General features: G+C 47.3%; 1 protein-coding gene across 1 annotated transcript in view; it reads left to right on the top strand.

Annotated features, from left to right (window-relative positions):
* The first annotated feature begins 1766 nt into the window (after positions 1-1766).
* The window catches only part of Ak4 (adenylate kinase 4), a 32861-nt gene continuing 15106 nt past the window's right edge, over positions 1767-19521 (top strand). The window contains exon 1 of the mRNA XM_051188248.1: positions 1767-1919. Coding sequence (XP_051044205.1) covers positions 1775-1919 — 145 coding nt within the window. The 5' untranslated portion in view covers positions 1767-1774. The remainder of the gene's footprint in view (positions 1920-19521) is intronic.

The following is a 19521-nucleotide window of genomic DNA, read 5'->3' on the forward strand; positions in this document are numbered from 1 at the left end:
CTAGAGGAGGCACTTTCCCACCATGACCCCGCTGTGCTGCTCCTCACCACCTCGAAGTTATGGACAGCACTGATGAGAGCTCTGCAAAAGGTTCTTGCAAGGGAGGCAAGGGACCTCAGGAAGGGAGGCGGGACACACCAAAGTGGGCAAGAAATGGGAATGGGTTTTTCCTTTAGCAGTCTTCCTAGTGATAGAAGGGTGCAGGAGACAGGTTTGCAGGTGATTCTCCCAACACTCAGGGTGGGAAATTGAGGGCTTTCGTGTAATTTGGAAAGAAAATTGAGAGAGGAGGCAGAAGGGCCTGCTGACCCATTCCTGTAATCCTGGTATTAGGGAAGCTGTGGCACTGTGAATTCAACACCAGCCTGGCTACAAAGTGAAACCCTCACTCAAAACAAGGACAGAGGCATGCAGGAGTATGGGATGGTGTATGTGAGAGGCAAGGAAAAGGAAGCCTCCTTTCGAGTTGTTGAGTAGAGTTAGGAATAACACATCCTAGGCACAGAAGTCCTGGAATCATCTGGCTATAGGGTGCTGGGCTTTGGAGCCAGCCAAGGGTTCAACACTGTGGCTGCAACCATGGGGGCAGATCACTTGTATACCCAACACACAAAATACGTTAGGCACACAAGACAGGTGTTTCTTCTCTTTTTGATTTTTCCATGCAGGGTTTCTTTGCATTGCTCTAGTTGTTCTGGAAATCGCTCTGTAGACCAGGTTGTCCTCAAAATCGGAGACTCCCCACCCCCAATCTTCTACCTCCCAAGTGCTGGGACTGAAGGCATCAGGCAGGGCTACCACCCGGCTTTGTTGTTTCCTTTTCCTTTTTTCTTTAGACTGGGCACAACTTTTTATTCTCTTTCCAGGACCTGCTGTGAATACTGGTGTAAGATTTCCTGGTTTAAGATATAGTCTCAGGGGGTTCGAGCCCCCCACCCCCATGGATTAAAACAAGTAAGTCCACTCAACACTGCTAAGTATATGAATGAATGGTTCGTATTCCAAGCCTTTCTCCATCCGTACCTGCAAAGATTGCATAATAATATCTCACAGCCTAGAATTGGACACAGAGTAGGCGCTCAACAAGTTGTGTTTTTCCTTCCCCTTGACAATAGACTGGGTCCCCAGGCGGTTCCTTTCTCCCTGGGCGTCTCCACCTCCGTTCGCCCCCGCAGCCTCAGCATGGCCCCGGACGCGCCGGGAGGGGAGAGGAGGGGGCGCGGCGGCTGTAGCCAGGAGCCGGCTCCCGGCTTACGTAAGAAGCGAGTCCGGCGCGGCCGCCGGGCAGAGGCGGCGCCGCCCAGAGCGATCCTGCTCAAGTCAGGCCCGGCTCCTTTCCGCCGAGGTGTCTCTCTCCGGCTGCTTGGGGCAGAAGTGGCACCCCCTAGTTTCAGGCAGTGGCCACTCTGGGGATGCGACTCAATGAGGAAAGGCCGGCGAACGGGCCCCGCTCAGCCCACGTGCGGGAACCGGCAGGGGACGCCCGGGATCGCTCGCCTGGGATGGGATGCAAGGAAGGACCCGGGTGGGTCTGACTGACCTTTGACCCCAGAGGGCCGAGCTCTCAGGGCCGGGGCCCCAGCAGGGCTGCACCGGCGTGGCCCGGGGCTAGGAGGTGGCGGAGGGCGGGGCTGAGGGCGGGGCCGTCTTGAAAAGCCTCTCCTTCCCCTATAGGGGTGGCAGGCGAATCCCCGCGTGCAGAGGGTGCCGAGGCAGGGTCTGTTGAGCCAAGCGCGCGGGCTGCGGTTCAAATCACCCTCTCCCCTCCAAAGCCATGTCTTCCAAACTCCTGCGCGCGGTCATCCTCGGGCCGCCCGGCTCGGGTAAGGGCACCGTATGCGAAAGGATCGCCCAGAACTTTGGCCTCCAGCATCTCTCCAGCGGCCACTTCTTGCGGGAGAACCTCAAGGCCAACACGGGTGAGGGGCCGGGGCAAGGGAGCGAGGGTGGAGACGAGCTCGGAGGGGTGGGTGGTAGGGTCGGGATCTGGGCAGTCGCGGCCACGGGTCCCCTCGGTGCCGGCGCCCTGCCCCCGCCCGCCCGTGTGTGCCCGTGCGGGCTCGTACGTGCCGCGGCGCATGCAGCCAGCCGCCCGCCCGCGCGGCTTAACCGCGCCCGGAGGAGGCCGAGGCTGGCCGGCAGCGCCTCCCACTGCATCAGTCTCTCGCTCGTGGGGAGGATCTTGTGCTCCAGGCGGAGGGAACGCGAGCCTGTCGGCGGGAACCCTAACTGGCCTCTCATGCCGCCTCCCGTATGCACAGTCCCTGGGTCCCCTGTTGCAGTCTTTCCGTGCCGCGCGTCGCCTCCGCGGGCGAGGAGCTGGGGATCGCGCGCCTCCCACCTGTGGGAGTCGCGTCGGCCGGCGCGCTGGGACTCAGTGGCGCGCTCCGGCCTGGAGCTAAGCGCTGCATGGCGGTGAAAGGCCTGTGGTTGCTGCTGGCGTCCGCGGCAAACTGTCCCCGCTGACTTTACTCCTCAAGCCGGGCTTGGCTGCCTGGAGACTCGCAGACTCTTAAAATGCGTTTTGAGTTCTGCCTTTCCTGCAAATGGCCTTTTGAGACTGTGTGGGCGGGTGCGATGAAGTTGGGAATCTAGATTGCCCCATATCTTCCTAGTCTTGCAAATTCCTGGTTTCTCCCCTCTTCCTGCGCTCCGGGTTCCAAAGGAATAAGCTCGAGAAGGCAAAGCTACAGCGGGGAACTGCGGGGCATGGATGCTCCTAGGATGCAGATGAGGGTAATTAGCAACTCCCTCATGAAACGTGTTACCTATGAGGATCTTATCTGTGGCCAAGGTGAATTTTGCTCCTTATGGGCGAATTGTTCCTGAATCTGTATTTCAGAGGCATCTACAAGTGTGAACAGGTGGGTGGAGGATAATGAGTGAAAGTAGATTAAAAGTCAAACATTTTAAACATCTGAAAGGCCGATTATTCTGAAGCAGGTTATAAAAGCCGGCCTTTATTTTTGGATTCTCGGGCACGCTTCCTCACACCTGTGCCTGAGATAGAAGCCTTTATGTGTATCAGATTGTATTGTTATCTCCAGGGCGGCCCCCTTAGCCCAACCACTGGGTGGGGATTGAAGCCCAGGCTTTCAAATAGGCTAGGCAGGTACTGCACCACAGAACGACATCCAAAACTTTTAAAATTCCATTTTAAAATCTTACTTGTATGAGTGTGGTCCTAGCATTGTGCATGTGGAGCTCAGGTCCCCAGTCAAGTGTCCCCTTAGGTTTGAGATAGGTTAATAGTTTTTCAGTCTTAGTAGCCTGGGATATAGAATCACGCCATTCCCAAGTTAGATTCTTATTCTCTGCAGAGAGTGGAACTTCATTCAGGTGTGAATGCTAGGCAAGCAATGCACTCCTGAGCTCCATACATTCCCTTGTCTAATGTACTTTTCTAGTATTTTGAATACAGTTGGGAGCAACCTGAGGGCTTGTGTGTAGGGTTGGACTTCTAGGTAAGGCTATATATAGAGAAGGGTAGCTGAGACATGGCTAGGATCATATCCAGCCCATTTCATAACACCCTCTGCACTGAGCCTGTGTGGCCAGACTGGCCTTTTTCAGATGGGCAGTAGAGGTAGCCACCGTTATTGGTGACTTTAGGCTGTTTGGCTTCACTCCAAGACCATGAAGTTGATTCCAAAGTCACCATTTACTACCGAATAGCTGATGACCTTCATACTGAGGCAGTAGGGGAAATCTGGCAGCTTGGTGGTCAGGTCAGCCTGGTTGAGAAGATTCATGCCTCCTCTGTGGTGCTCCCAGGTTGGAGAAGGAAGGCAGGCTACTGGTGCTCTGTCTCCCGGGTTCTGCTGTCTTGGCTGTTGCACATGAGGGCAAAGACTTGTGATTCCTCATCAGCCCAAGTCGGACCTGTGTCATTGTGCAAGTGTAGCCCTAGGTGCTGGAACTAGCTATGTAGATCAGGTCTGCCTCAAATGTAGATCCCTCTGCCTCTACCTCCTCAGTTCGGGAGTTTAAAGGCCTGTGCATTGCTCCATTGCTCCACACCTGGCTCCCTTTCTACTTTTGTAAAGAGCATTAAGCATTTTAAAACAAGGTTAATTCATTATTTGTATGAATGTATATAGGAACCATGTTCATGTGTGGTACCTACAATAATCAAGAGAGCGTCAGATCTCCCAAAACTAGTCAATGGATGGTTGAGACATCCTATGGATACTGGAAACTGGATCCAGGTCCTTTTGAGCACCCAGTGCTTTTACCCACTGAGCCACCCCTCCAGCCCCATCATTTTTAATTTGAATTTCTTAAAGACGACATCTCATATGTTGACCAGACTGGCCTGGAGATTAGATCCACCTGCTTCTGTCTGCTTAGGGTTGGGATTAAGGTGTCCTTTGTCATACTCTGCCTTGTTCTCAGTTTTTAAATTACCTGTGTGTGTGTGTGTGTGTGTGTGTGTGTGTGTGTGTGTTTATTATCATTATTATTATTATTTCTTTAAGAGTTTCTCGGTGTAGCCATGGCTGCCATGGAACTCACTCTGTAGACCAGGCTGGTCTTGAACTCAGTCTGCCAGCTACTGTCTCCTGAGTGCTGGGATTAAAGAAAGACATTCACTACTATTGCCCTGCAGGTTTCTATCCTTTTAAATGTCTTCATTCCTCCACTCTTTTCTCCCATAGTAAAAGTGACCTAAATGTTTTTGGGAATCACCCTCCCCCCTTTTCTTTAGAGTTGGTGTGTATGGTATCATTCTGTCTCTCTAGAGGTCTATGTGAGAGTCTTAGGGTCCTCTGTCTTGTAAGGACACAATTTACACAGTATTTATTTTTCTTGTCACCCTGCTGCTTGCTTTTAACCTCGCCATGAAGCCAAGAACCCTTCAGAATATACAGTTTGTATCTGAAGTTTGAAGGTGACATGAAACACAGCAACCCAGGAAATCAGCAATTTCAGTTGGAAAGTAGCTGAGGCCATCTGCTACAGCCTGGATTTGGGCAGACTCTTGCCTCCTGCAGTCGGGTCTGGCAAAAAGCTGCCCTGCAGGAAAGGGCCTATCTGAGCTCACCACTCTGGAGAAGGAAGTCCTCTCACTGCCCTCCTTCCTCTGCACTTACCGATTGTATCAGCATGGTTGAATGCAGCAGAATGAAGGCCGGTAGCTTTCTGCCTCATCCACTGGCCACATGTCCACTGTGCCAGTGTGCCTGGTGCTGGGGTAATAGCACTGCTTAAGAAAAAGATTTACCATAAGCTTTTTATCCCTAAAAAGTTATTATTTTTTTGAGATGAAGCTGTGTGTGAATTATGTCAGCTTAAGCTGAACTTGAACTCTTTTTTTTTTTTTTTCTCTTGAAACAGTTTCTCTGTAGAACAGTCCTAGCTGTTCTGGAACTCTCTGTAGACCAGGCTGGCCTCCAACTCAGAGATCCCTCTGCCCTAGGATTAAAGGTGTGCTCTACCACCGCCTGGCGAACCTGAACTTCTACCCTGATACCAGGTGCTAGGATTATAGGCTTGTGCCAGTAGGAACAGCTTAATGGTGTACCTCTTACTGTACTTTCTCCCTATAGCATGTGTTTACCCCTGGTAAACTAATGCAGGACAAAGGGTTCATGTCTGTATTAAAGGTACGAGTCCAGTCGTAAATTGTGTATGTGTGGAATCAGACAGCCTGCTTCAGCTTGATTAGTTTTATGGTAAGAATGGTACTCACAAAGGACTTGAGATCAGCTTGGCAATAGTTGTTTCTCCCTTGGTTTTTCCTGGGCTGCCTGGAGCTATGCAGGCTGAGGCTTATCAAATACCTTGTTTGAGTACCCGCCTCCAGGTCTATGGAATGTATCCCATCAAAAATTCTGTATGTGGTGGAAATGTAGTTTAGTTGGTAGCATGTTTGCCCAACACTGAAGTACTGAGGGTTTGAGTCCTAGCACCGTGAATGCCTGTAATGTCAGTGTCAGTGCATAGTAGGTTGAAGTCGGTAGGGCTAGGGCTACGAAGGGAAAGTGTGTTTCAGAAGGACCCCCCCCCCATGAACTCTGATATTTTGTAATCTCTTTGCTAGGTTTTATCTGCAGGATATAAAGATCCCATCTAAGGAGCAGACAGATAGTGATGATATAAAAGCAAATAAGTGGCCATGGTGGCACACACCTTTAATCCTAGCACTAAGGAGGCAGAGGCAGGTGGATCTCTAGGAGTTCAAGGCCAACTTGGTCTACTGAGTGGGTTCCAGGACAGCCTCCAAAGCTACAGTGAAACTGTCTCCAAAAAACAAGAAACAGGCATCTTTTAATATTGGTGTCTAGTATCTCAAAGTAGAAATTGGAGAAGTTGCATTTGGAAGCATTTCTTGAAGCATTTGGACTTGACTAAAAGAACCTGTTTCTGCTTTTTATTAATATTAACTGCAGCTCTTACTAGGGTTTTACAGATGGACTAGCACTTCAAATGAGGCTCTCAGTTGATCTTCTCTGAAGAGATGACCTCGTCCAAAGGTTTGGGTACTCATTAAGTGTCAGTATGCAGCTTATGTAAGAGATTTTTCTGAGAATTAAGTATACTGGGGTTTGGAGACCTGAGTCAGAGTTCAGGGTTGCATCTATATCAACTTTAACCTTCCCTGGTTCATCTGGGGTTTGGCCTACTTCAGATTTCTAGGGTATGCTATATTCCAGTTTCCCTTTTTGGTTAGACTCAGGACCAAGCCCAAGTAAGTGAAGGGCTAGATAGTCCTTGGATCTAGCTCAGTTGGGTAGCTTACCTAGCCTGAAGGGAGCCTTTGGTTTGATCTCGGCTCTGTGTAAATAGAGTAAGAAGACATCTCATTGAGTCCAGCCTCAGTTCTGGGCATTGGAACTCAAGTTTTTTTTTTTTTTTTTTTTTTTTTTTGTACTAATGCACAGCAGGGACTTGACTCACTGAGCTCTTTCCCAAACCCGATGGTCTTGAACTTCTGGTCCTGCTGCAACCTCCTGAGTGCTGCCTTCGTAGGTAGGAGCCACATACCTTGTTCATTGATGTTTTGCTTGTATGCACATCTGTGTGAGGGTGTCAGAAGCTCTGGAACTTATAGACAGTTGTGGGCTGCCATGTAGTGCTGGAAATGAACCTGGGTCTCTGAAAGAGCAGCCAGTGCTCTTTAACTGTTGAGCCATCTCTCCAGCCCCATGCTCAGTTTTATGTGTCTTTGGGATTTTAGCCAGAGCTTCTGCCTATTAGACCGGCTGAGGTATAGTGTTTAATTAAATTGTTTCCATAGGTTATTTTCATAAGCTAATAATAACTCAGTAAAATTAACATTGACCGTGTCATCACCTAATTTGCAGATATTCTCTGAATACCATTTGCTAAGATTCCGTTTAATAGTGTCCTGAAGGAAGTCAGGACAGGAGCTCACACAGGGAGGAACCTGGAGTCAGGAGCTGGTGAAGAAGGGATGCTTACTGGTTTACTTCTCATCGCTTGCTCAGCCTGCTTTCTTCTAGAACCACCATTCTAGACGTGGCCCTACCTAAAACAGACTGGGCCCTCCCACATCAATCACTAAGAAAATGTCCTACAGGCTTGCCTACAGCCAGATCTTATGGTGTTTGCTGAGGCTCCCTCTAATGGCTCTAGCTTGTGGTCAAGTTGACAGAATTAGCCAGCAGAAGTTGTTTCTTTTTTGACAGGGTTTCTCTGTGGCTAGAGATCCACCTGCCTCTGCCTCTGCCTCTGCCTCCCAAGTGCTGGGATTAAAGGCATGTGCCACCACCGCCCGGCTAGCAGAAGGTGTGTTTTGAATTTGATAGATACCACTCCACAGGCGAGGAAATGGGCTTAATTATAGTGTCACTGGATACTGTCTCTAGAACTGTTGTCCACTAGAGCTCACTGACACACCTTTATAGAGCATCATTTCAGTCTTCATTAATATTTTCTACTGTCCATTGCAGTGCTTTGCACAAGCCAAGCCAAACCTTAGTAAGCATGGCTGCTGAGCTGCACCAAGTCTAAGGTACATTGTTGTATTTGCTCCATGCCCCTTGCTCTGGCTCCCATTGCTTGTGCTTTTAGATGCATATAAAAATAAGGAATCAGGGGCTGGAGAGAGGCCTCAGCAGTTAAAGAGGACCTGAGTTCAATCCTACAACATTCACAGGCAGCTTACAACTGCCTTTAATTTTCACTCTGGGGTACCCTAGGGGTGTGTTCCTTAAACACAAACTCTTTCTCTCCCCCTTTTACACATTTTCTTCCCCTCTCTCAAATATAGTATATATCAGTGTATGAAACTTTGATGGTTAATGATAATGAAGCTGATAAATTGAGGTTCAAACTATTAGATAGAAATAGACAGTTTATGAAGGTCTATTGGCTACCTTTTTGCCAAAAAAAGTTGTTAGATGGAGCTGTACTCTGCTGTGCTTCTCTCTGTGATTTATAGAGTTGGAAGTGATGTTATCCCTTTCCTGTGACGTTTTTTTTGGCTTTCTGCGTGAATCAGGCATTCAAACATGGACTTCCCCCTCCCTTAAGTTTTTAGGGTTACTCTGACCCCTCCCCCTACATTGACATTTATTTAGTTCTGCTTGGCCTTTCAGACACAGTACAAAAGGTCTCATTTGTACAGCGCATGAAGTCCGTATTGGATGGTTGATGTTACATTTTAACAGCTTTACTTACCTCCAAGGCCGAGAACTTTTGTACCAGGGAGATGGCCAGGCAGCAAGCATCCACTTCATGTGGGAAGACTGCAGCATTAGCCCTGATCATCAGATTCTGAAGAAGCTAAAGATTAATTATTTTTTAGACTTAGCACTTTAATTGACATCACTTTTTAAACTTTTATTTTTATCACTAACCAGGGACCCTGCCTGGCATTTTGTAATTCTCTGGGACTTGGCCCTAAGTTTGCAGTGAGCGTAGCATCTGGCAGGCTCTGGGCTGCCTCCCCTGTTGCTGTTAGTTAGAATCTACATGCCTGTCTACACAGTAGCAGTCCTTGCTGTGTAATTTTCAAATAAGTAAATGGCCCCAGAGGTTGAGCAACTTGCCCTCTGTCGGACAGCTAGATAAAAGCTGGGGCTCTTCATCTGGACTCAATCATTACATCATATTACCCTCCTGGCACTGTGTGTGTGTGTGTGTGTGTGTGTGTGTGTGTGTGTGTGTGTTCTAGTGTTTTCTATTAGAATGTGTTTCTCAAGTTTTGATCACTCCCTCCACTGCTTTTTGCTGAGAGGGACTCTTGCCACATCGCCTGCGCCAGTTTGAAACTGGCCCAGGCTGTCCTGGAACTCTCACCTGGTTAGAAATGCCTTTTGAGATAGTGTATCTTAATCTGTTTGCCTGCTATGACAAAGTGTTTTCACGCTGTAAGTTTAAAGCAGCAGGAATTCATTTCAACATTTCTTGGGGCAGGTAGACAGACATAAGTTTCTTTTGCCTGACTGGCCTGGCCTGGAACTCAGTGTATAGCCCAGGCTGGCTGTGAACTTGGATCTTCCTGCCTCAGCCCCTTAGCGCTTTGGAATCACAGGTGCGTGGTCATTTTGTATGTGCCTGAAGACTGGCAGTTGCCAGGACCAAGGCCTCCTCAGGGGCTTTGATTCTTTTTGTTGGCTTCCTGAGCACTGAGCATGTGCTAAGGGGCATAAAAGGGTTAAGTGCTGCTTAAAGAGTTTTGTTTGTTGCTGTAGTTTTTTGAAAGTTTATAACATGTATTCATGAGGGGTGGTTGCCTATTCCGAGGTCCCAGGACAATTTATAGGAGTCAGTGCTACTGTGGGGCCCAACATTGAGCTTGGCGGGGAGACCATCATGCTAAGCATCCCAGATAAGCTTTATAGCCATGATTTATCCTTCTGCCTCGGTTTCCCACTGAGTGCTGAGATTACAAGCTTTACTATCATGCCTAACTACTAAGTTGCTTCTCCCGCCCATATGCTGTAACGATACCGACAAACTATACCATAAACTCTAATTGATCTTTACCCCTAGCCTTGTACCTTTTGTAATAGGGGAAGCAACCCCATTCTCAAGGGAGGTCAGGTGTCTTCACCTTTAATACTATCAGTGCAGTTATCATGAATCTTGAGGTGTAGGGGATACAGTTGACAGAAGAATGGCAGGTGGCAGAAAAAAAAAAAATCCCAGCAACCTAGTTCTCCACTAGTGTGTTGAGTTGCAAAAGACCCTTTAGGTTGGGAGGGCAGGGTGGCACATACTCCAGATGCTAGCACTCAGGAACCTGAGGCAGGAGGATTGAGAGTTTTCCAGGCCAGTGTGGGCTATTGTCACAAGAAACAGGTTGGTAGGTTGGCTGGGGGTTTGTGGGGTTTTGATTTTAAAGCTCTGCCCTCAAGACAACATAATCTACGGAGAAGGAAGCGCCACCCTCAATCCCCAAAAGGTCGGAAAAGGTCTAAAATAGAAACCATCTGTGGTGGTAAGAGGGTAGGAATGGGTCTTCATCGTAACAGGATGAGGTTTGGCATATTGCCGGAGCCCGGTGTCCTTCATTAGGCATTTGATAGCAGTGTCTGTGCCAGTGTTAGGCATGAGGAGGCATGCATGCAAAACTTGTTCTCTGACCTTGAGGCACTTATGGCTCAGGGTTCAAGTTTCAGGTCTCATGATGTTCCAGCAAGGTGTGCGGGTGCGTGCGTGTGCGGGTGGAGTGTTGAAGTCAGAGACCCCGTGGACGGGGGACATTGCTCAGATGTGACTTCCCTGGGGTGACTTTCATTTTCTGACTCTGGTTTCAGCCTTGCCTTTGGAGTTCTTCCACAGTTCCCACTGCAGGTGGCTCTTTTCTGGGACTTCCCTTCACACCATCTGTACCTTCAGTTGGGTGTTCACGCTCTCCTCCCAGTGACAGGCTCCCCTTGGTTTGGTTGTTAATGGCTTCAGCTGTAGTCTCTCACCATTGAATAGCAAGTCAATCAGTGGCAGTTGAGTTCAGAGGCTTTTGACATTAGTTCAACAGGGTAAAGTGTGGCATTTCTTATGTTTTTGTGTTCTGTGTATGTATATCAAGAAGGTGGCATACCACAGTGATGATGACTGGTCCCTGGAAGGCCACTTCATTCATGCAGGGTGGGCAAGCACTCTACCACAGAACTACAGTGAGATGAGACTAAAGCCCGGTCTCTCAGGAGATGTTAAAACAGCTCCAGGTGGAGCTGCGATCTGGAGGTCCTTTTTGGGGGAAGAGCAAAGTTAAAGTTGGAAAGGGGGAAAGAACCTGCTCCACCGATGGAGGAAGGGGTTTCCCGAGTGGTCAGATTCATTATTAGAGATATGCATTTCTATTGCTGTTAATATATAAACCAGCTTTCCTGAGAAAAATTGCAGTAAAATTGGCCTTCAAATGAGTTGGACAGTAGTGATGCATGCCTTTAATTACATACAGCACCTGGGAGGCAGAGGCAGGTGGATCTCTACGGCCCAGGACAGGCTCCAAAGCTACAGAGAAGCACTGTTTTACAAGACCAAAACCAACCAAACAGCCCCCGCCCCCCAAAATGTTCAAATGAGATCAGTGGGTAAAAGTGCTTGCTGTCTAAGCTTGAAGACTTCAAGTCCCAGAACTCAGGAACCCAAGTTACAAGCTGTGTGTGGTGGCTGGCATGCTCCTGTAATTCCAGCACTCCTATAGGCAGGTAGGAAACTCACCTGGAAGCTTGTGGGACTGTAACACATGCACAAGGAGCAAGAGAGACCCTGCAGAAGCAGAGAATAGGTCTGACATCCCCCATAAGCCAAGACACTTTAAAGACCACATGTTCCAGTTACCCACCACCACAAGCCAAACATAACTACAAATCAAGCTAAGTGTGATGGCATAGGCTACAACCCCAACTTCTGCAGAGGTGGAGGCAGAAGGACTGAGTTCAAGGCCAGCCTGGGGAGTTTTTGTCAGCTGATGTAAAGCTCTATTTGCTCTCCACCAAACAGTTTGTTTACACAGAGCAGTTGAGCACCACATCCTACATCTGTAATCTCAACATTAGGGAGGCAGATGCAAGCAAGCAACAGGAGATTGTGAGTTCAAGGCCAACATGCCAATGAGCACCACACAACAGAAAACAAAAACAAATAAATCAACAACCAAAACCTAGAAGAGAAGTACTCCCAAAGAAATAGTATTCAGTGTATTTTACAGAGTGGTAAATCCGCTATCATCACCTTGTCTCAGACCCTGTGCCCATTAGCAGGCAGCCCACACCAGATTCCGGCCTTCTAGCCTCTGTCAATCTTGTACTGCTTGTAGATTCTGGCTTCAAATCTTCTGCCTTTGCCTCCAAATGCTGGCTGTGCTCCATCTGACAGTGTTACGGTCTTATTTTGGATATTAGTCACCTTAGAGAGCAGCAGTAGAGTAGCCAGATAGACTGAGCATGAGATATATAGTTCCGGAGTTTTCCTTAAATGGTACCGATGGGTAACATCTTAGGACCCACTTTCTTTTTTCCAGAAGGTTGGTTTTTGACTTGTACCAACTCCAGACCCCTTAGTTTTAGGGAAATGAAGTCTGCATCTTGGAGGCAGTATAAAAATCTCCACAGTTTTGTTTTGTTTGGTTTTCCAGAGTTCTTAGTGGCTAAACGCTATGCATAACAATGAACCTGGTAAGTTTTAATTATTCAGTTTCTTAAATGTCTTAGAATTGGAAGGGATTTTTGGGTCATTCTGTCCAGTTGGCTGGCCATTTTAGCTTGCTTCCTTCTGTGGCAGCTGACAGCTCACCCCCCCCCCCCCAGGCTTTGAGAGTGGCCTCTTCCATCAATTCATAAGTCCAGTTGTTGTGGTTCCCCCCACTCCCTACAGAGATGAAAGCTAGGTCCTTGAAATGATTATCAAGAAGCCGCTGCCCATTTGTCTAGCTTCTGTCTGTTCTGTATATTATATCCACTTTCTATTCAGATAATTGAATAATTTCAAGGCACCTCTGAGAAAAATAGCCCTACTTTCCTACACTATTGGGGTGTGTTGTGTGGGGTGTGTTGTGTGGGGTGTGTTGTGTGGGGTGTGTTGTGTGGGGTGTGTTGTGTGGGGTGTGTTGTGTGGGGTGTGTTGTGTGGGGTGTGTTGTGTGGGGTGTGTTGTGTGCGGTGTGTTGTGTGGGGTGTGTTGTGTGGGGTGTGTTGTGTGGGGTGTGTTGTGTGGGGTGTGTTGTGTGCGGTGTGTTGTGTGCGGTGTGTTGTGTGCGGTGTGTTGTGTGCGGTGTGTTGTGTGCGGTGTGTTGTGTGCGGTGTGTTGTGTGCGGTGTGTTGTGTGCGGTGTGTTGTGTGCGGTGTGTTGTGTGCGGTGTGTTGTGTGCGGTGTGTTGTGTGCGGTGTGTTGTGTGCGGTGTGTTGTGTGCGGTGTGTTGTGTGCGGTGTGTTGTGTGCGGTGTGTTGTGTGCGGTGTGTTGTGTGCGGTGTGTTGTGTGCGGTGTGTTGTGTGCGGTGTGTTGTGTGCGGTGTGTTGTGTGCGGTGTGTTGTGTGCGGTGTGTTGTGTGCGGTGTGTTGTGTTGTGTTGAATTCAGCCTTGGGTCCAGCTTTATCTGTTTCTGTACAGGATTTCTCTGTGTAGCCCCAGTTGTCCTAAAACTCAATCTGTTAAACCAGGATGGCCCCAGATTCAGAGAGATCTGCCTGCCTCTGCCTCCTGAGTGCTGGAATTAAGTCATGTTCCATCACACTGGCTCCCATCTTTTTTTCGAGACTTTGAGCATTGGTGAGTGCATGCATGGGTACCTGGGGCCCTTAGAAGTCAGAAGAGGATACTGGATGTTCTGTAATTATAGGCAGTGAACCACCATATGGGTGGGTGCTGGGAGTGGAACCTAGGTCCTACAAGAACAACCAGTGGTCTTAACCAATGTCATCTCTCTAGTTCTCCCATCTTAATTATAGAGATAGTCTCTCACTTTCTTAACTCAGTTAAGCTAAGATCTTGGGTTAGAGCCCCAGGGCCACCATGGCGACTTTTTCTTTTAACATCGGTACTGTGTATTGAACTCCATTTTTCTCAATTGCATGACAAGCACTCTACTACTTACTGTCAATCTCCCCTGCCCTAATTTGTTAACTCTCTGAATTCCAAAGCTGTATGTGTTTAAGCTAACCAGCCCATTTTAGTGATGTAGAGCTCTCAGTGGCACCTGCCCATTTCAGACCTTGGGCTCTCAGTGGTACCCTGTGACCTGAGGTGAGGTAGCCAACCTTTGGCAGAGCTATTGGAGGATTTCTTGGAGTATTGGCAGGGCTAGGGCTAAAGTGAGGCAAGTCAGTGGGTGTTGCTGGAAATGTGAGGGATACTGAGAAATCTTCATAGCTTTACATCACTTGAAAGAAAAAAGAGACTTTTAAAGATTTTTATTTGTGAGCTTTCATATGGTTGCTAGGAATTCAATCCTGATCTGCTGAGTTCATTTTCAGGTCCCATAGCTTTCTTTTTAGTATTTAATTTTTAATTATGTTTGTATGTATGCTTTGTGTGTGTACATGGTTGTATGTATGTGTCTGTGTGAGGTATGCACATGAGTGAGTGCAGGTACCCAGGAAGGCCACAAGAGGTCATCAGGGGTTTCTGATCTGCCTGACTTGAGAGCTTGGAACTGAACTTGGGTCCTCTGAGCCATCTTTTCATCATCTATGAAATAGTTTTTTCCTATTTTTTTTTAAGCCAGTGTGGGAGCTCATACCTATAATCCTAACACTTGGGAAGTTGAAGCAGGAGGATTGTTGAGAGCAGATTCCAACCTAGCTTAAATAATAAACAAACAGCTTGGACTACAGAGTAAGACCCCCCTCTAAAAGAAGAGGGGGGCCCTCCAATAACATAATTAGTATTTTAACAAATGAGCAGGATGCCAAGTGTTTTATTTTTTAAGAGAAGTCTTTTGCAATGTCCAGGCTGGGGCACATGAAAGTAGGTGGCTCTTCAGACAGTGACACCATAGGTGCCTAGCATGGATGCAGGTCAGTACACTACACAATTGATTTGAGCTTCAGGGCTCAAAAATCCTCCATGTCAGCCCGTGGAACAGGTAGCTGGTACCGTCTGTCCGTCCGTACTTTCTTTATATCAAGCTCAGAATGCCAGTTTGAGGTCCCAGCACTTGAGGGGCTGAGTCAAGAGGGGAAGAGGGGAGTTTCCAGGCAACCTGGGTAGTGGTGCACGAGCCAGGGTTTGTGTATAGAGGTCAGGGAACAGATTTTGGAAGTTTTCTCTCCTTCCATCATGTGGGACCAGGGGGCAAGGACCTCACCCACTGTGACCAGCCCAGAGCCTCCAGAAGTTAAAAATGGAAGTAAAGACCAGACCCAACAAACTTGAGAATTGACTTGAAGTACAAGGTTAAGTCCTGTTTTGGGTTAGAATTTTTGGAGATTTTTTAGCTTTTGGCATTTCTCTTTGTACTGAAATATTTCAATAAATGGGCCTGCTGAGTGTGCATCTGGCATCTACAGTGGGCCCAGTTATTACGGAGGCTCAGGATTGCTGGAGTTAGGGATAAACCTGAACTTAAGGACTACCTGGTCTATAGAGTGAGCTTGTCACAGACCTCAGTGGAAAATTGTAAAATAGCCCATCATTACTATCAGTCTGGCTAGTAGGGGCTAAGGCAGGAGGCTGTGAATCACTGTCTGACACTAGAGGTGTTTTGAATGTCATGTTGCAGCACCGACTACCCAGGCTGATGTGCAGAGGAGCCTAGCCAAACTGAGCCTGCTGCTTAAACTGCACTCCCTCTATGTAGCTGGAACTGCTGCTGGTGGCAGGATGTTCTGGGGACAGAAGCCAGAAACTCACTGGAGCTGGCAAGCATGCTTCTGGACCTTAAAAAATTATTTTTGTAGTTCTGGTTCTGCTGCTTTTAGATTCTTACTGTTTTGGATGGAGATCTGTAGCTCAGTTAGGGCTGGAACTCAACAATGTAGCCTAGGCAGCCTCAGGCACTATGGCTGGCACTTTTAGTTATCTCTTAAATCTGTCTCATGTGATAAGTGGCCCCTGAAGGGGGCCATAAGAAGGTATAGAATAAGCTGTGGAAGTGTTAAGTTGTGCAGACCAGTGGTCTGTTTAGGACCCTGTCACAGCTGTTCCTTCTGAGGACCCAGACCCTGCTATAGTGGTCTCTTTGTGACAGTATCTCCTCTTTGAGACAAGTTCTTTCTGTGTAGATCAGACTGGCCCAGAACCCATTCATCTTTTGCTTCAGCCTCCCAAAGGTGCTAGGATTGTAGGTGTGCACTACTACGGCCTACGCTATAATTTTCAAAGTATAGGTTTATTTTGTTAATGTATACAACATAATTGTAGTTGCTCGTAGGTTTACTGAAGACCAAAATGGGCATAAATGGTGTATTTGTTTATTTTTATCTAACTTGTGCACGGATGCACATGTAAGTACATGCCACGGCACATGTGTGGAGATCATAGGACCACTGTGGGACTTGTTTGTCATTTTAAGCAGCACAGCAATGGAATCTGTTTATACCCTTGGAGTGTAGCGACTTTAAAACAACTTAATTTCAGTGGCTGCTTTATTCAGTTGCTGCCTTGGTGGGCGAGGAGTGTATACTGCATGGGTCACAGTCATCATCTCTTAGGTGCCCTGGTTTAAGGAAAAAGGGAGGAAGTCACTCTAGCAAACATGCCTTTCTCTTTGTGTACCCTTTGGAGAGCAGCCCTGGGCAATTCTGAATGCTACGCCTGTGTTTTTCTCCTTTCTCTCTGGCAGTGGATTGTGTGAACATTTTGAAGTGTCTCTAAAATTAGTCTCCCTGGTAGAGCATTCAGCTTCAGGTATGTGCTATTTGAAAGAGCTATGTTACTTTGGAGACCACAGACTTGTTTGGAGTAAGCTCATGGCTGGAAGTCATGGGGCTGGGACCCCACCGGCCATTGTGTAGCAAGGAAAGCACCTTGGGGTGTCTAGGAGCCTGTTGGAATAGAAATAATCATGGAGTGGATGGTCCCTGTAGAGAGCAGGCTAAAGGTAACTATGTTTTAGTTTAATTTTTTATTTATGCATGTGTTTTGTGTGTGTACCACTTGCGTGCTTGGTCCCTGAGAGAGCCAGAAGAGGGTGTTGAGTTCTTTGTAAGCTACTTGTGGGTGCTGGAATCAAACCTATCTCTTCTGCAAGAGCACCTAGAGCCATCTCTCCAGCCCCTGGGTTACTGGGTCTTATTCAGCATTTTCCTTCCCAGTTCATCTTTAGTTAGAAAGGTGAGATTTACAGTTTCAAGATGAAATCCAATGCTTTTTTCCCCTCTTCCTCCCTTTGCTTCTGGGCCAGTTTAGTCTGAGATCCCAAGATATTGTTAAATCACAGCAAAAATTCCTGGTCACATGTTGAGTCATTCTGATGAGGCATAATAGGAAGTGTTTGCTATGAAGGGAATTGGTGACCCCGCCTGGTCCTAACTGAGCGTTGACTATTCTCATGTCCTCCAGTATTGTCTGTTAACACTGAAAAGATGGCAAGTCAGATAACCCGATTACATGATGCCTCACAACTGTAACTCCAGGAGATCTCTGTGGGTACTAGGTACAAACATAATGTACAGTAAAAACACTGAACACACATGAAATAATAACAAAGAAATCAGATGATTGGGCATGTGGTTCCGTGAGGCTTTAAGTGACTCAGGTGAGCCTGTTGGGAAAGGATCGCTTGGGTGAAGCAGTACTACAGACTGCAACAGCACAGAGTCAGTTGCATGAGGGTGTTGCAGGGAAGACTTTCAAAGGCTTTGCTCAAGAGATGAGTCAGCAGTATAGACTCTGGGATCCTATTTGGTGGAAGCCAGGTATTTATTTGTAAACATGTTCTATCTCTACGTTTTGAAACCACAAACTAAGAACAGTAGTGTGATGCCAGCCTTGGGGTTCCTGCATGCAATATCACACTTGGCCCTGGGCCCCAATGGGATAGAACCCGGGGACTTGAGAGCAAACATTCTACCAACTGAAATTGTTCCCCAGCCTTGTCACTATCATTTCTCTACCCCCCCCCCACCCCCCATTCACCTGTTTCTCCTCATCTCCCTTGATAGTGTCTCCTTGGCCTTGAACTCAGTCTTGCCTTTGGGATAGTTTTTTCCAATCGCCAGGGTTTTCATCCATTTGTACTCACACCATTCCCCCCCCCCCCCAGTGTAGCTTTGGAACTCACTCTGTAGACCAGGCTGGTCTTGAATTCACAGAGATACACCTATCCCTGCCTCCCATGTGCTGGGATTAAAGGCGTGCACCACCACCGCCTGGCTACATGCACCCAATTTTTATGAGCACTCAAGATAGCAGGATTGAACTAAGTCTCAGTCTGTCTTCCCTGTCATTAATTATGCTTCACCCTTACTCTCTGACTCTTGATTCCTCTATGCATGCATGTGAGTGTGTGCAAATAAAGTTAGAAAAAATAATTATTACAGAGTGAGGCTGTGCTGGAGGGAGGGAAGGGAGTGGGTTGTTAAATAAATAAAACTTGTTTTTGAAATTCGGAATTGGTGCCGGATGTCCACCACTGGTGGAATGCTCACCTTTCAGACATAAGGCTATGGATGTGTTCAGGTGCAAAGAACAGCAGCCGCAACAGAAACCTTAATTCAGCACTAGCAACAGTTGTACCACATTAGGAATGTACTAAAAGTCACTGGATGGTATGTTATAAAGGGAAATGGTGTGTGAATTATGCTGATGAAGCTGCCACACCTCATCTCTGGAGGTGAGGACCTTAACGAGGGTTTCAGGGCAGAGCACGTGACTACCTGAAGCATAGTAGTGCTTCACTGTGTCAAATGCTCAACTAATGATGTCATTGTTGTTACCAGTTACATGTTGTTACCAGTAAGCTGGAACGAACTGTTCATCTCTGTATAATCCACCATATAGTTTGCAATTAATACTACTTGTTGAATAAACGTGATTCCTTCAAAAGTTGTGTGTTTGTGCTATGGTGAAGTGTGTCTGAGGACAGCTTGTGGGATCAATTCTTCTACCATTTTGGCCCTAGGGAATGAATCTTCAGGTCCTCAGTTGGTTAAGCCTGGCAGCTTTACCTACTGAGCTGTCTCAGGTGTCCATTCCTACCAATCTTAGTGCACACTTGCATACGGCTGAGTTTTTGGGTTCTTCTGCTGGCATGTTACCTGACATCCAGGCTTGAGATGCCTTGACTGTGTTGGTTGCAGTTGGTTTTCTTTGTAGTCTCCTTGCCTTAACCCTGTGGTTAGGCATATCTGGCTTGGACCTGTGTTATATTTTTAATTAAAATATAATGTGAGTTTGAGGCCAACCTGGTGATTTCCAGGACAGCCAAGGCTACATGGAGAAAACAGAGGCAGAGATGGGTGGATCCCAGAATTCTGTTTGAGGCCAGCTTGATTTATGTAGTGTGTTACAGGATGGCCAGGGCTACCCGGAGACAGCCTGTCTCCTTGAAAGAAAGAATGAGGGAATATACATAAATATTTGAGTATTTTAGTGTTGCTTGTGTGTATTTGCTTTTAGAGCTGACTGCCTCTGTCATTATCAGTCAGTAACTGTGTGGGGCCC

This window comes from Phodopus roborovskii, unplaced genomic scaffold (genome assembly GCF_943737965.1).
Source record: "Phodopus roborovskii unplaced genomic scaffold, PHOROB, whole genome shotgun sequence".
Classification (NCBI taxonomy): domain Eukaryota; kingdom Metazoa; phylum Chordata; class Mammalia; order Rodentia; family Cricetidae; genus Phodopus; species Phodopus roborovskii.